The sequence below is a fragment of the Chelmon rostratus genome, chromosome 20, assembly GCF_017976325.1.
Source record: "Chelmon rostratus isolate fCheRos1 chromosome 20, fCheRos1.pri, whole genome shotgun sequence".
NCBI classification, from domain to species: Eukaryota; Metazoa; Chordata; class Actinopteri; order Chaetodontiformes; family Chaetodontidae; genus Chelmon; species Chelmon rostratus.
This window is the reverse complement of record NC_055677.1, coordinates 17,236,399-17,253,523: the sequence shown is the minus strand read 5'-3', so window position 1 is coordinate 17,253,523 and position 17,125 is coordinate 17,236,399. Positions and strand designations below refer to the sequence as shown.

General features: G+C 42.1%; 2 protein-coding genes across 3 annotated transcripts; one reads left to right on the top strand and one right to left on the bottom strand.

The window, feature by feature from the left end:
* Positions 1-1,085: 1,085 nt before the first annotated feature.
* On the bottom strand, positions 1,086-4,116 carry thtpa (thiamine triphosphatase). Of its 2 annotated transcripts, XM_041961641.1 has the most exons (4): positions 4,022-4,116; positions 2,429-2,498; positions 1,651-2,142; positions 1,086-1,507 (listed from the first exon to the last, which is right to left on the bottom strand). In XM_041961641.1, exons 2-4 carry the CDS (start codon positions 2,496-2,498, stop codon positions 1,407-1,409), a joined length of 663 nt encoding a protein of 220 aa, XP_041817575.1. In that variant the 5' UTR covers positions 4,022-4,116; the 3' UTR covers positions 1,086-1,406. The 2 variants fall into 2 exon arrangements, with proteins under 2 accessions (XP_041817575.1, XP_041817574.1); XM_041961640.1 differs by lacking the exon at positions 4,022-4,116 and having other exon boundaries at positions 2,429-2,510.
* Positions 4,117-4,783: 667 nt separating this feature from the next.
* Positions 4,784-16,978, top strand: zfhx2 (zinc finger homeobox 2). Its single transcript, XM_041961639.1, has 5 exons — positions 4,784-4,867; positions 7,000-7,158; positions 8,356-8,416; positions 8,820-13,024; positions 13,855-16,978. The coding sequence occupies exons 1-5, from the start codon at positions 4,862-4,864 to the stop codon at positions 14,290-14,292; spliced, it is 4,869 nt and encodes a 1,622-aa protein (XP_041817573.1). The 5' UTR covers positions 4,784-4,861; the 3' UTR covers positions 14,293-16,978.
* The last annotated feature ends 147 nt before the right edge of the window (positions 16,979-17,125 follow it).

The window sequence follows — 17,125 nt, the reverse complement described above, 5'->3', positions numbered from 1 at the left end:
AGAGAATTAGTGCTGTAAATTGCAGAGTAGACTAAGTGTCTGCATACTAATTACAATTTAATGTATCTTGACTAACAAGCGCAAAACAGAAGACTTGATCAGTTCATTTAGTGCTTCTGCTCATCCATTTCTGGCAACACTGCTTTTGCCTCACCTCATTATCTTGACAATACACAGTTTAGTCAATTTAACAAGATTATTTTCTCATTCTTAATAAGCTTTGTCATGACAACACGTCCGTCCCGTTTTATAAACAAAAAAATTTGTTTTGGAGTCAACTTAGTGGCTTCATAGGAGAGAGACCACTGCTATGGAGCCACTTTGGTTAACTTTAGTAACCTAAGATGTTGTATTAATTTTGTTGGGATAGCTCATTCTGTCATGTTTTCTTCTGCTTCAGTCAGATGGAGGGATGAGGTATTCACTCTGACCTATATACCCTACTTTACAACCCCCATTTTTGGCCTGAGGCATTAACAAAAAATGGCGAAGGCATTGATTTAATAGTTTACTTGAATATTGAAGTTCATACCTTTTAAATGGACCTGGAAGTCACAAACTAATGCAACATCTTCAGTATCTAGTTAATTAATTATTTTATGCCGCAAAAGACTTTTTAATTCAGTGTAAAACATGGTGTTTTATCCTTCACATATTTGTGCGTTAAACTCTCGGCTGACCTTTACTGGATTTCAAACCTAACAATACTGTATAATTCAATGGAGAAGTCCATGTTTTCAACAGTGTAATATAAAGCTGATAAAGTAGCCCAACTAAACCCATTTTATAGCACAAATAGAAATTAGCACTGAGTTAGAGCTCCAAAGAAGCTCAGGGGGCTTGATGATGACTGTGGCACAGACATATTCACACAGCTAAATCAAAATCCAGCTGCTGACATAGTATAAGAAGCAGTAGTTTCTGACAGGAATACAGATAAAACTGTAAGACCTTCACACTGTGCTTGGGGGTTAAACAAGGTCACCAGCCCTTCATATGCAAGCGTCTTTTTAATATATCTTATCAACTGACTTTTTAATACAGCACTCCACAAAACATTATCATTCATAAAGAATCGACAGCATGGCACCCCATTTATTTCCAGTGTTCACAGTTCCACTCACACTCTCAGATACAAACCTAACTGTTGCATGTGGTGCATACGACACAAAAAGGTCAAGTGGAGGTGATAGCAGCCATTGAGCACCCTGCAAGTGCAAAGGCCTATTGCTGTTTTCTAAAGTTTCAAATTCAGGAAATGTCTTGAGAGGTTCAGGTCTTTATAACCAGTGAATACGGTTTCATTTTTTAGACTGATTTTCTAATTCATTATAACTCGGCTTTAGACATATAAAATGTACATCTTAAACTATTAAGCTGTAACTGTTACAGATGATGAATATGTTTTATATAACATGTTCACTCAGTAGCTTTGCATAGTGCTCTGGGTGATTCCTTTTAAGGTAAATATTCATTTTTCCCTCAACTCGCTGATCTCCAGTCAGTCCTGTGAAGGAGGAGAAGAATGAATGCTTATGGTTGTCAAAGAAAACAAGTCACAAACTGACATCCTACGCAATGAGGAGAATATGATAGTGAGTGTGTTGTATTTGCATAGCGAGACGGGCAGCTTGACAGCTTTGAGCTCACCCAGCTTTCGAGCTGTTCTTTCAATCTTCTCCAAGGCAGACTGCACATCTCCTCCCTGTGGAACGAGGACCTCGATCTCTCCCACATGGTAGCCAAAGTCAGCTTGGTCGAGGTCTATCTGCACCCCCTCCTCCGCTAAAGTGAATGTCCGCCGCACCGTTGCAAACTCTGCAAAGCACACCAGGTTCATTTTACTCAGCCAAGACTCCTCATCCTCCTGTGAGGGGCTCGTCTCTCTGTCCTCACAAACGTCTTTTATGACCTCTTTCACTCTCAGTTGAATTTCAGGCAGACTGGTTATCTCCTTGTAGCGAGTGCACAGTGCTGCCGCTTTACGTTGTTCTCCGCTCGTCTCTTCTGCCCCGTCGACTGTTGTTGGGCACTTGAGCTCCCAGCATCCTTTACGTTTACGCAGCCACACGTCTCTCAAAGTCAGGTCAAACTTGGGGGTGTCAAAGTACTGGTCATGAAACTGGCGCTGACCAACACACACTGAGTAAAGGAAGCGGAGGAAGAGAGACAGATGATTTAACAAATGGGCAAATAAATATAAAAATTCTAACGAGGCTGATACAGATAATTAAACTTCAGTATTAGCAAGAGACAGATGGTCAGTGTCATGACAGTTACAGCGCTAACCACAGCAATTAATGTCATTAAATGTTGTCCTCCAGTGACCATTTGTAAGTTGCTTTGGATCACAGCATCAGTTAAATATCTCAATTATAAATGTAAATTATAAATGTGTGAATGTGTGGTAGACAGATTAAACACGTACCACCGATCTCTTCCAGTGTTTTCAGAGTGTCGGCACTGCATAAAAACTTTCTTTCCACTTCCACACTCATCTGAAATGACATACAGAGATCAACACCAACAGTACTGCATGGCAACAATTCCAGCTAAACTCACCTTAACCTGTTTTAAGCCTGATATTAATATTCATAGAATGTAACATAATTTCATATGAGGTTATGTTTTTCCCATTGGGTCAAAAGGCAGCGGTCATATCATGAAAACAAATTTGGTTTACTTTTTTGTTTGACACTTTTTTTCAAACAGTAATCAAGAACAGGGGTCACTTATTCAAACATCTAGTCAAAATGTCAACATCAAGTCATTTACACAAGTACTGTGCAGTACAATTTTGAGGTACCTTTAATTTACTTGAGTATATCTATTTTAGAAAATGTTGTTTTTTAGTTTTAAACAATTGCATTTCAGGGGGAAATACAATACTACTTGCGCCACTTGATTTATTTAACAGCTTTAGTTACCATTTAATGATAAATACAGATAAAGATATTACATAACCCGCTAAGTTAAAATATTTAAATTCTAATGCATTACTATAGATAAAACAACCAAGGATTTATAAATTATTTAGAATTACCCTCACTTCACCCTACTGCATTAAAATGCGTCTTACACTAGTAATAATCTAATAATACACCAATAATAATCATCATCATAACAATTTATTAATATTACAATAATACAACCCTAATTGCCAAAAAGTTGGGACGTTGTGTAAACGAAAATAAAAACAGAAGCAATCATTTGCAAACAAACTGTGTTTACTGACTATAGTTTTACAAAGTAGTCCTGAGCCCGTGTTGTAATCACCTTTATACAATCATGTGTTCACAAAGTGGTGAACCTCGCTCCATCCGGGCTTGTGAACGACTGAGCCTTTCCAGGATGCTCCTTTCATACCCAATCATGATACTATCACCTGTTACCAATCAACCTGTTTACCTGTGGAATGAGCCAAACAAGTGTTTTTGGAGCGTTCCACAACTTTCCCAGTCTTCTGTTGTTTGAAACATGTTGCTGCATCAAATTTAGAACAAGCAGATATCTACTGAGGTTGATGAAGTAAAACATTAAATGTATTGTCTTTCAATTGAGTATATGTCAAAATGGATTAGCATATGATCACATTCTGCTTTATTTATGTCTCACACAGCATCCCAACGTCTTTGGAATCGGGGTTGCAATATTACCTCCTTCTGAACTTTTACTCAAGCGACATTTTGAATGCATAACGTTAACTTGTAATTTCACAGAGTAGTATTACTCTAAGCAGGAGATCAGTTTACTTTTCCCACCACCGCCCTCTCATTACCTTTATTTCTCAGGGCAAATTTAATCATATTCTCTTCGGTATTATTAGTAACTGGACTTATTGTTGTACTATAATATTATAAAGTAATACAACATAGCTCCTGTGGCCGTTCCTGCGTTATTATACTCATTCAGCCTAAGCTGCTGCTGCAGAGTCATGCACGAACTACGCGTGAAAATCACCAAAATGAACCACAGAGTTTAAAAAATTCTCATTTACGGGGCGAACTGCACTCTCACACACCTTCACACGTCAAGTCCTTCAATCCAAATAATTCGGCATGATAAATTGAGCGACAGATGAAATCCGAGCAGCCACAATACGTCAGCCAACTTTATTTTGCACAGGCGCATTTAAAGACACCTACGAGTGTATTCAGGAACATCACTTCCTGTCCCAGTAACGCAGGGGCATGCAGATGGTGCAGTTTTAATCCTCTCTGCTTCATAAATATTTATTCCACATACACGACTGTTGATATGCGCCACACCTATCATTTGATTGAAAACATGTCATAATTCGGGCGGACGGTGCTGAGTGCAGCCTTCGCCGTCATTTCTCTCTTATTTCACCTTAATTAACTCGTCACACTCTTTGTGACAATCCAAGTTGGCAGAATGGGGACTCATTTTTATTCACCTCTTAATGTGAAAACGAGGATGGGTTACATATTAAAGGGGATTCCGTGTAATCTAGGCATCGACATACTTTTTTTTTTAGAATGTGATTTATCATGCAGATTTTTTCCTCCTCATATTTCTATTGCTCAATCAGTAATCGGTGTTTCAACATACATTAATAATCTCTAATATCTGCGGGGTTACATAAGGGATTTGATAGCCGTGTCTGTCCCTTCTGAATGTCAGCAATCAGCCTTGGGGGGAGCTGTGGTCTGTTTACTAGAGGGAAGAGGGGAAGGAGAGAGGGATAGGGCGAATGAAGGGAGGGGGAGAAAGGGAGAGAGAGAGACAGAGAGAGAGAGAGGAGAGAGAGAGAGAGGGAGGGAGGGCAGGCAAGAAAACTTTTCACTTCTGAGGAGCCACGGAGGAAGCGTGTGTGTGTGTGCGTGCTGGAGCGGCGACCATGCAGGTAAAAACGCATTAGCTAATTGCTCTGAACTTAATTAAACGCTATTCGCGATCGGTTAATTGCGCTGATTTGAGCGGCGAGAGTGGCCTGTGACTGATAGAGGATCGAGCAAACGACGGATTGTGCCACATACTAATCGGATCCCTTATAGAAATCCAACATTAAATCCCAAACTTTTTTCTGCCTCTCGTCTCTCTCGCCTGCTCTCCCTACACCACCCCCATCGTCGAGGCGACCGCGGCGCACGTACTCCGCTTCAAGTAGCTTTTTTAGCGTTTAATTCTTTCGCCAATTACGGCGTGGAGCTGTTAAAATGATAGTTTAAATGGCCATGTGTTGCACCGTAAGTATTTAGGTATGGATTTGAGCGCTAGGACGCGTCAAAAGGGGTTCTGCTGGGCGGCGAGGGAGGAGGGGGTGCGAGTGTTTTCTAACACATCTGTAAACGGAGCCCACGTTCATTAATTAAATGGCTTTAGTCCGGCTAGGCCTCAATTTGCGCTGTTGAGCAGCAGGCGGCGGGCGGTGCAACACTAGATGCCCGATTGGCAGCCCACAATCAGAGGGGTAAGGAAATAACTCGAGGCCGAGGTTTTTGATCGAAAGCCTAGTGAGTGTGTTTTCTATCCTGGGTGAACTCAGTCGGTGTATTGAGGCTGCGCTCCCCACCTGGACCAGGCAGAGTTTGCAGGGAGTGGAGACTAGCCAGTTGGAGACAGTTTGAGGAGCGGTTAATTATCTCTGCCTGCTAACAGGCTAGCTAGCAAAGTGACACGACTGTTATTAGCTCAGCCCCTTTTTGTTTATTAATTTAACGACCGTCCAGCCGTAACGGAGAGCCAGCAGCGAGATAATGCTGACGCCTGCCCTGTCTTTTGCAGTTTGAGAGAAGTGAGTAGCTATCACTGCGGGATTATTTTCAACTAACAGCTAACCAGCAATTCCAGAAACACGACTGTAATGCGACGTTACAGGGGGGCTTCTCAACCTAGCTTGCTAGCTAATTGATTCATCTATGGTCGGCATAGCTAATTAGACTGCTCATTAATTAGCCAACTATGAGTAGAGAGACGTCAATCGAGTTATATCTTGGCTTTTAATTATGAAACTCGTGATGGGCTTTTTAACATGATATACTCTGCAGATACAGACTTGTCGAAATCTTATCTGGACATAACCCTGCTAGCTTGCTAATTGGCATGACGAGGAAGTGAGGACTGTAGCTGTTTTGGTATTTCTCCTCATAGGCATGAATTCCTGTCTTGGTTGCATCTTGGATTATGAATGCTTGCTGCTGCGGGGTAAATAAAGTCCGGGCTGGCGGTCTGTTTTGACTTCCCACAAACACGGGAGTGACATTTATTTGATCGTGCGTGTCAGGCAAATGCAGTAACGTAAGATCTAACGTATTGAATGTGTTGGCCACAAGCTCCTTCTAATGGCCTCAACATGGGGGAATTAGTGGCTGAAGAGACAAAATACCCACTGTAAACTGTTAAGTAGTGCATGTCATAATTTGTGGTGTATATATTCTGCTTTAAATACATTCCATGTGCACATGTGATGACAGATTAGTTTGATGAAAGTTATTAGATGCAAAACGGTATGAAACAATGAATCTTTTATGTAGAACCCACTTGGAGAGTGCAATATAAAATCTAATGAAAGCAGAAGATAGAAAGTCCTTTACATTACAAGGTATCATTTAAACAACTGCTTTATTGTGTAATTTGATATGGCCACTGAGGACAAAATGTCAGGAACAACCCGACAAAACTTTAGTTTATGTCGAAATGAAGTTACTACACTTCAAAATTATACTTAAAGACCCGCAAGAATGAGATACTGATGTGGGACTAGTTTTGCTGTTAAACGGGACATGGTCTATGATGACTGGGTTCAAATTGTTAAACACAGCAATGCACGATAAGTGCTGGCCACCTAGGCAAGGTGTGTAACCAGCCAGTAATAGTATGCTTTTATATAAGTGGGTGCAACTGGTCATATGAACATACTTCGTTATGTCACATTTTCCTTTCTTTCTCTTCTCAATGACATACTTTCTACAGCATTTGTGATGCATTCATCTCCAGAAAGGGAACGATTCTCTGACATCCAATTTATTTTGTTAGGAGGAGTCAGGAGAGACTGTAAGCAGTGAAAGCAATGGGGTGGCAGAGTGGCTGTGCCCCCTGTGCCAAAAAGGACAGGCCGACAGATCCTCCCTGTCTCTACATCTCACTGAGCAGCACAGCGTACTTCCATCTTGTGTCGACAAACTGCTGGACATTGTAAGTATTGCTGTTCAGTATGGCCAAAGTATATGATAAGATTTTCAGTGTCAAAATCTGTGTTTGAGTTCACATGGGTTTTACCTCACACATATTATATTCCCCAAAGGCTATAATTTGACTGCTCTGGGTAGTACTGTGAATGATGTTGAATGAGCCCACTTGTTGCTGGCTGATATACAGAGGTTGGACTAAAGGTCAAACATCATTTTTTTTGGTTCAACTTGATAGTTATTTTTTAGGCAGTCAATGCAAAATAGGTCTGAGAGTTTATGCCTGAACTTCTGGGACCATGGTAGCACAAATATGCCATGTGGCAAGTTCACAAGTGCATTATCAAAGAGGAACAATGGTCACAAGTAGACTTTCATGTTTGTTTAAAATAGCTCTTATACACATATAGGTGCCTCACCAAATCAGTGTTAACTGCTGGGCCAATGTATTCTGATTTGTTTCTGTTGCTTTGACCACTCTTTACCAAATAAATATATGAGAAATTAACTTTATTAAGACATGTTACATATATGCATTTGGAAGTTGGAAAAATGTTAATCCTTTATTGTTCCAATATGTAAAGAATTGGTAGTAACACATGGCGATAATGTTATTATGTAATAAGAAGATCCATCAAAATTCTTATCTTAGTGTTTTATTCAGCTGTTATTCACAAAAAAATACATTAATAATTAGTACTTGTACCCTGTTAAGGGTGTAGTTTTCTGTTTTCATGACTTGTTTGTGGAAATCCGTTTTTGGCAGTCAGCACTATGCTGTTAGGGTTCATTATTTTGATGAGTTTCTGTAATTCTTTGTTTGAATTAACCAGTTAACCAAGTATGTAAAAAGTTGAAAGTATTTGCTTAATAGGCTTCAAGTTTGAAAAAGGAAAAGTGAGGACCTCATTAAACATACTATTTGTTATGTGTCCATGACAATTTAGTATGTAAAGTGTTAAAAAGAGGGAATTTTATTGGTGGATGAATTGATCAAAGACAGCTTAATTTATGCCTTCAGGGTAATTTGCAAATTAAAGGCTAGCCAGGGTTGCTATGTGTAATATAACCACACATGTGTCACGCCCAAATGTTGTGCTGCTCAAAAGCGACATAATACTGAGCTCATCTGAAACCAGCCTTTGCAGAGTTAAGTTTGCTAAGGGAATTCTGCTGACTCTCATCTTTCATTTTCTTTTACCAGGCTGTTCTCAAACAGGCTGCCAGTGGTGGAGAAGAGGACAAAGGTGCTCAAAAGTCTGCAGGTGAGTATGAAAAATATATTTTTTTAATTAACTAAATCATGAACAGGAAATCAAACACTCTAATAACACACATGCTCCTTTTTTCTTATGATAACACTGATTAGGTATATAATTACTTGTAATTGTTTTTTTTAAGCTCTGCCAATCCTGATTTACTCCATAAACAGACTATTGCATGCATTTTAAAAATCTATATAAAGGAAAAACTTGCTAGGTTTTGACAGGGAATGAAAGACATGCATTTATGGTGGAAAGCTGCCCCGTATTTAGGTTGGGTGGATGAGAAGGTTGATATGGGTCAATTACACTGTTAAATTCAGTATGCAAATGTGTACTTCTGTTATCAGTTAGCTCTCCATTTATCAGAACATGAAACTTTAACATGTGTATTCATTTTTTTTAGATGCTGAATCTTCACAACTGAAGCACGCTGAAGACGTCAGTTCAGACCCCTGCCAATCTAGTGAGAGTTCAGACGCTACCCAGACGCTTGGAGACAAAGAGATGGAGGAAGAGAGAATAATGGAACAGGAGGGAGGTGAAGCTGAGCCAGAGCCAGAAGAGGAGGGAAATCAACTCACAGGAGCCAAACAGCAAAATGCAACTGAAAACACAGAAATCCCAGACACCAGTGAAAAGTCAGTTGGTAGAAATGGTGTGCCAGCTGAAAATAACACCCGGTCGTTCAAATGCAATGCCTGCCTGGAAACTTTTCCCAGCAGAACTGCCTTGAGCGTTCATTACAACTCTGCATCCCACATTCAGAGGATGACAACAGGCTCTGGAAAACAAGGTGGGGAAAATGATCCCCAAACTCCCTCAGTTCCTGTCCTGTCTCGGCCATATATATCCAACAAACCCTACCAGTGTGCTATATGTCGAGTCTCTTACAATCACGCCATTACCCTTGAGAGCCATATGAAATCTGTCTTGCACCAGTCCCGCAGCAGAAATGCTGCAAACAGCGCAGTGGCCACTGCTACTTTGGAAGGTGGCACCACCACTGCTCCAAACACTGTAGTGACCACATCTGGAAGTGGGACCAATCAGTTAGTTACCACCACCAACTGTGCTGCTCCTGGGACATTGATGGTGACTACTACAAAAGATGGAGAGCAGATTCAAGCTTCACCAGTGGCTCCCTCCCTCCTCACCTCCCCTGTGGCCTCAGCTCAGGCGGTCTCAGCCTTTCTCACCCTCCTCACATCTAGTCCCAGCACCCTCTCACACTCCCTCCTCCCCTCCCTATTCGCGGCAGGTGCTGCTCCTGGTGCTGCCGTGCCTCAGCTCGTGCCTCAGCCTCAAATGGTCATGCCCTTGATCTTGAATGGGCTTCAAGCCCAAACTCAGCAGCACCAAGAGAACCAGCAAGGCCAGCTCCTTACCCAGTGTGTGCCATTCGTAGGTCTCAGCACAGCCCAGCAAGCCCTCCTAACCCAAAGACTAAACAGCTTACAGAGCCAGTGGCCCTCTGCAGGAGTTCCAACAAGTGTGCAGCCCTGCCCGGAGGAGCAAAAACAGGCTATAGAGTGTGAGAGAGAACAAGAAAGGCAGGACGGTGAAGAGACAGTTAAAGAGAAGGTCTTAGATCAGATCAAGGACAGGAATAACTGGACTACAGAGAACATTAAAACAGAGAAGCTTAAGGAAGAGGACAGTAAAGAATTTGCACTTAGTCCTAATATAGAAAGTAAAGTGAAGGTTGAGAATAATGAAGACAATGGGAAGGCACTTAGAGATAGCACAACAGATGGAGACAGCTCGACTAATCAGTTGGACCTGGAAGGTGATAAAGCAGCTAGCCTCAATCTCTCCCCAGCGGGCACAGAGAAGAGCCTCCGCAATAAGAACCTCTCGCCTTCTGCATCTGTTCCCAGCAACTCCAGCCTCAGTCCTGTAAATTTAAACCTTACACTTAGCCCTGATTCCACTCCTCAAAAATCACAATCGGGCACGAGCCCATGTGGCTCTCTTGGTACCCCAAAATCCAGCCCGAGTACAAATGCCTTAAATAACAACCAAACTCGACCCCATTGTGCTGCAATGGGATCTGTTTACCCAGACCTTCCAGTGCTGTCAGAGTTCCAGTCAGAGGTTCTCTGGGCATTCTTTGAGTCACGTAGTGAGGCTGATGCTGCAAGTCCTCCCCGTGAGGACTGTGAGGCTCTGGGCAGAGAGGTGGGGCTTTCTGAGGAGGAGGTACGTAGGTGGTTGAGCCAAGCCCGACATGCAAAACAGAGGCAGAGGGCGACAGGGTTAGAACACCTGCAGGGCCTGGTAGGATTTACACGGCATACCCAAAGTTCCGACAATGACTATGATGATGAGGAAAGCTCACTGATCATAGCAGAAGGTGAGGATGATGCTGAAGCGTCAGGTAGTCAGGCAATAGATTTGTCTAGTACAAGAGGGAAAAACAGACAGAGAGATTTTGGAAGGGAGGGTCAAGGAGATTCCTGTCTCACTTCTGACTCAGAAAATGAGGTGTACACCTCTGTCATTGTGTCTGATGAGGAGAGTCAGAATGGGTCTTTGAGGGAGGGTCCTGAGAGCCCTGCTAAAGATGAAGCACAGTGGGAGGGACATGGTGATAAGGGGTCTGTTGGAGGAAAGGTCTTGCGCTCCACCACTGTGTTTCTCTCTGATGCAGAGGATGAGTATGAAGATGAGGAGGGCGGAGGGGGTCAGAGGACCAAGAGGAAAAAACAAAAGGGGGAGTTTGAGCGCGATGAGGTGGAGGTGAAGAAGGAGAGACAGGACCCAGATGTGGATCTAGAGTTGGAGGCCCAAGGGGATCCTCCAAGTTCACTGTCCCATGCTATGGACCACCCTGAGATTTCCAGTGGTGCCCTCCACTCACTTCCCCTGTCCCTTGCTCCCTTTTCTACTCAGTTCCTCAGCCCATATGTCCTCTCCCTTACTCCTTCGGTGGTTGGAGATGGGAGCAAGTTACCAGTCTTTCCTAACCCACCAACGATCACACGCTTCTCCAACTCACTGCTTTCGCAGTCTCTCTCCTCCCACAACCAAACTTCTCACTACCTGTCCAATGGTGGTGACTGTGAGGCTGCTCTAGATCTCAGCATGGGAAAAAACAACTCAAAATCTGCTTCTTCCTCGTCATCTCTGGCTGATAAAATTGCTGCACAGAAGGGACAGTTGCTGGATGGGCTTGGTCTCAGGCCCACATCCAAAGGTCTGGTAGTGGTCCAGGTGAAGCCTGAATCTGTCACAGCGATGCCCTCTACCAACAGCAGTATGAGTCTGGTCAACTGCAATAACATGACAAAATCTAGTATTTACATGAGGGCAGCAGAGAAAATGAATGCCACACTATTGGAAAGGGAACGAGAAAAGGAGAGAGAGAAGGAAAAGGAGCAGGAGCAGCAGCAGAGGAAGTCCAAAGGAAAAAGGTATCGGGATATGCGGCGCTCAAGGACCATCATTCAAGCTGAACAACTTGATATTCTGTATGGCTGCTATTTCAAAGACCCAAATCCTGGGAAACATGAGTTTGAACAGATTTCAGAGTGGGTCCACCTTCCAAAGAAGGTCGTTCAGATTTGGTTCCAGAACATGAGGGCGAGGGAGCGGAAGGGTGAGGTCCGATTCATTAGTGATGGGACCCTGGCAGCGGTGGGCAAACCTCTCATCAAGTTTACCTGGCCTCTTTCCAAACCTATATTCTCCAACAAGCCCCCTCCAAATAATACTGGGTGCATCACAACTACTCCAATTGTGCGCACCCTCATTAAGACAGAGAGAGAGCCTGTAAAGGAGCTAGGCAAACCTGCAGTGGTGAAAAAAATAACCCCAGTTCCTATCAAGCCTAAGGAGATTGCTTCCTCTACCACAGTCTCTTCTGTGAGCAGCAGTGCTTCTGCAGTGCCAAAGACCAAGCTCGAAACCACCAGCAACGTCACTATGGTCAAAGTTGCACCCAAAGTCAACACCCCACTTCTTTTAGCACCACCCAAGGATCCAGTCCCCATTGCCCCAAGACCAGCCCAGAAACGAAAGCTAGAAGAGGAGAGTGAGGAAGAAAAGACTGATGAGGAGAAAGACAATGAAAATGAGATGGGTCCTGGACCAGGGTCCATTAACCGTATGGTGCCCAAGGTGCCCACAACTCCCATCAACAACAGGCCTCCTGCCGCAACAGTGGTGCCACAAAAACAGAATGGGCTCAACTACTGGACTCCCAAAGTCCCCATTAAGATCAACACTCTATCAAGAGAACAACTGTCTCTTCCCACACACACGCCTCCCCGCACCATCCCCCCTCCTCCCACCCCCAGCATTGCGCCAGTCAGCCCAAATACCCCCAGCTCTGCCAAAGTGGCCAGCCCCTCCACCCCGGTCGTAGCTAAATCTAGCCCAACAGAAAGCAGCTTCCTGCCCCACTCATCCAGCCGTAGGCCACGCACACACTTGTCCTGCTTACAGCTGTCCATTCTGCAGTCCTGTTATGAGACCTGTGCCCACCCCAATGCCATGGAGTGTGAGGCAATCGGCACCGAGCTCAACCTGCCGCTCAAGGTGGTGCAGATCTGGTTCCAAAACACCAGAGCCAAGGAGAAGCGCTGGAGACTGCAGCAAGAGAAAATGGTAAGCTGGCAATTAGTATATGACAAGTGTAAGTCTTGGGTACAAAATCACACTATTGTATAATTCTATCATTCATGGCAAGGTAGGTCACAGAGAAGAGGAAATTTCTTTTTTTTTGTGTTGGTATCACATTCCTGCTTTGTGCCTCTATTGTAGGACTGGGCAATATTTTGTTCTTATATGCTGACTTTCACTGGAATCATTTTGCAACTTATTTTACAAAATGTAATGAAATTAAATTATCGACTTCAATCAAATTGTAATAAATGACTTTTTCATGACGTAATGCACATCAGTGGTGCATATTTCATCTATAGATGGGATTTTACATACATTTACCCTGTTGTGATAAAAATCTGTCAAAACATTCTTGTTAATATTGTGAAATTACTTTGAACTCTAGTGCTCAGCGCTGCTGTATTCAGCTTGTTCTTTTCTTCTGAAAGTTAAATGTGTCTGACCCAGGAATACACTGCAGTTCACATTCTGCTATTTTACTATAGTTTGTGGTTTTACTATAACAATAAGTAAATATTGATTATTTGGAGTACTAGTATTACTTTGTTTTTGGTACTCTAGCTGTCTCTCAAGAACACATTTTGCGATTTATAAAAATATGTACGTCAAAACAAAATATTGCCATCAAAATTGAAGAATTGCTAAATTGTTTTTATAGCAATTATATAGAGAGCTTGAATATTCAGATGGTTTACTCAAACCTGTAGTAAAATTTAGACCTTAAATGACATTGAAACGAGTGTGTGAATGTGAGTGAATGACATTAAACGAGTTCCCTCTTTCCTGTCTCCCCCCCACCTTCCCATTCCCAGTCTTCTCTGTCAGGTGGAAAGGTGGACATGAGTTCAGGAAGCTACCTGCAGTACAACGCTCTCAAAGCCAATCGTCCCATCCTGCCCAAACCTGTTCAACTGACAGTTACTGAACCTCCAACCCCCCCAATGGCTGGCCAGCCAATGCCAAAGGAGACCCTGACCGGCCGCTGTGATGCCTGCAACGTTTCCTTTGAATCCCGGGCTGCAGCGAGGGCCCACGTCTTCTCCCCACGTCATTTGGCAACCCTGAGAACCACTAACTTTGGCCAGCCGACGACGCTTGTCAACAAGAATGGCACCGGTAACGGCGGACCTGGCAGTGTTGTGCCGGGCTCACAGGTCCCTCCTTCCACTCCAGTAACCACTTCTGGTGCTGGTTCTGGAGGGGAAATGGTCATTGAGTCACCACCACCGATGGCCACCAGCAACAGTTAAAAACTCAGATCAGGATTGGTCTGCACACTGACTATTCTTGGACCCATTTGGGCTCCTCAGATTTTAATAAACAAATTTGAGCACTAATCCTCAAAAGCTAATATTCTTTAGTTTTTGAAGTTTGCTCCCCCTGCACCCACTATCCCTTGCTCAACCTTTGCTGACTCGAAATCCATTAATCTATGGAGCTCACCTGGATTCCAATGCAACAGCAGACTATTTCCATGCTGCTTCACACTTAATCAGTTGCTGTTTGATAAGTGATGAACACATCTCAAGTTTCCCTCAATCCTCACACACTTTATCCAAACACTTTTGGTCCTAAGCCTGTGGTTATATATGACCTTACTGCAGTGACCTTCCTATAATTTGTAAAGGCACTCAACTTGCCATGCTTGAACTGTCCTACCCTAAAGACTGATGCAAAAGTGTTCCCTCTTTGGAAGTGGCTATTTGACAGTTGGCCTGGAAACACTTTTTGGGATTATAACATGAAATATTCACATAAGTAACTCCCAGTTTGCTCCTGTGGAATTGTTTTTCTCATGCCTACTTTCACTTTTAGAGAGAAGATGGCTTGGATATGATATGACTGGACTGAATCATTGGGAGAGGATAAACTGGTATTGACTGTCACCTTTTTATTTGCTACAGGAGTGTGATCTGAAGAGTGTTGTGTCCACTCATTTGGGATATAAAAAGAGGTACTTTAGAGAGAATAGGGCTGTTGAATTGTCCCCATTTACATGTTTATAGTTTTCATGACAATCCAAATAGACAGGGCAAAAAGTGAGGCTGGGGAAAGTAGAATCTTGGCATACCGCACTTTGACACATTTTACATTGTTTGAAATGTTTTTAAGCATTCTAATGCAAGTGTCTTTTTATAGAAAGATACGTTAATGCATGTTGGATGCCTTAATATAAATCACATGAAATAAATTGATTTTTGCTAGTCTAATGGAACATGCTTTAGGTGTGAGCATAATATTGTGCAAGATCAGACCTGGGTAAATAAATGAAGAGCTATGTTCCAAAATGCTTTTATATCCATCTTTGGGGGAAATCTCTGAATGTCATACTCTGTATCTAGAACATAGCAAATCCCGCCTGTAATGTTGTCAGCATTCTCTTGGCCAAGGACTGTAATTACCAACTATCTTGTTTTTACAACGCATTTCTTTGATCCTGTGGATTTCACCTTCCCTCCAAACAGTGTGTATCTCATTTTGAAATGCAGCTCTTCAAACTTGTTGGGGGAGGGGTGGGATAAATGTCTTCACCGACTGTAGGTGTGTAAAAAATATGACAGCCTTAAGAAGAAGCACCACCAGGTATATAAATTCAAGCCCAGGTGATCCTCGTGTAATGTTTCGGAATTTATTTCATCCTTACCAGGCATAGAGGGTCAGACCGTTTTTGTACATTTATGGTTTTCTTTGCCATGAATACTGTGCATAAGACAGGAAAGTTAAGTACTCATTTTATTTACTTCAGTATTTATACAAATGACAATAGAAGCAATTAAAAACTGGTGTAACAGATTTTTATTTAGGTCAAAAGCCAAACCTCTAGAAATATTAAGAGAACAGGGCTTGAAATGGGCTGTTTCCCAGACTTTTTTTCCCCCCTTGTTTTATTCAGTTTTGATACAGAGAGTTACTAATTCTGAAAATGTATGAGCTGTGAAATGAGATCTATTATCTGGAAACCATGACAAGGGAGAAAGTTGGGTATTACTAGTATCCTTAAGGGACTAACGGATACTCAAATCAAGGAAGCAAATTGGGAAACATTAAATGTGTTGACTGAGAGCTAGTAAGATGGTGCTGTGTTGAAGGACACATAACATACTAAAGATGTTTTCCTTCAATTTAAGTTGTATATTAATGTTACTATTGATAGTTTTAACAAAATGCAAAACTAAAACGTGAACTTTTGTAAAGAAATATATTAAAAATAACTGATATTCCAAAGTAATCCTCCCTTTGCTTTCTGTCATTCAAAAACCAAAAAGCAATCTTGAGGTCGACAGAGAGCAGGAGAGGTGTTCGTAAATGCAAACTGTAAAGGACATCCCATGGCTTGACACTTGCACTAGTCCACAATTTTTGCACAAGCTACAGACATTTCAAATGAACACAGCCATTAACACAACATTAGGAGTCACTTGGTGAGGTTTTTGAAACAAGGAGGGTTACAATGTCCTTTTCATGAGTAATAATTTGTACTCCTGTTGGAAGCTGTATCTTGTGTGTAAAGCAAGGACTTGAGTGCTTTAACTTCGAGACTGGGATTACACACACGCACACACACAGACACGGTGTTGCACTGTCCAAACTAGATAGGTTTTTATGGAGATCTGCTTTTTATTCCCCTTTGTTTCATTGTCACTTTGATTATCACTATTGTTATAACTGTACTACTACTTATACGATTTATCATTACTACTCATCACTGTTTTTGATTATTATTGATCCATAATGGTTTTAAATGCCACCTCTCTGCTCAAAAACAGTATGGTATTCCTATGAATATTGAACAATAATAGTGGCAGTGTTGTTAAGAATTGTTAGATTTTTGATTAAGCTTATTTTTTTCCTCCTCACTTGTACCTGCCTTTTTGTGTTTGGTCTCCATTATGCTTTCTTTGATATACAGAAAAAAAAGAAATAAAATCAGTTGAACAACAAAGCATATCTGTGCAATTGTAGTGGCATATGGGGAATTTTGCTCTTTCTTGTGTGTGACACAGGTTTAAATAATTATTATAAACATTTTATAATCTGAGGTTTTATGAGTAGCATATGCAAACAAAGGTCACACTGGGGGAG

Bases quoted from the DNA above. Each gene is read 5' to 3' on its own strand.
- thtpa (XM_041961640.1), bottom strand. From the start codon at position 2,510: ATGTCATTTCAGATGAGTGTGGAAGTGGAAAGAAAGTTTTTATGCAGT. The intron at 2,143-2,428 runs GTACGTGTTTAA...TCCTTTACTCAG, and splicing joins AACACTGGAAGAGATCGGTG to TGTGTGTTGGTCAGCGCCAG. The intron at 1,508-1,650 runs GTGAGCTCAAAG...CCTCCTTCACAG, and splicing joins AAGAACAGCTCGAAAGCTGG to GACTGACTGGAGATCAGCGA.
- zfhx2 (XM_041961639.1), top strand. The intron at 7,159-8,355 runs GTAAGTATTGCT...TTCTTTTACCAG, and splicing joins TCGACAAACTGCTGGACATT to GCTGTTCTCAAACAGGCTGC. The intron at 8,417-8,819 runs GTGAGTATGAAA...CATTTTTTTTAG, and splicing joins AGGTGCTCAAAAGTCTGCAG to ATGCTGAATCTTCACAACTG.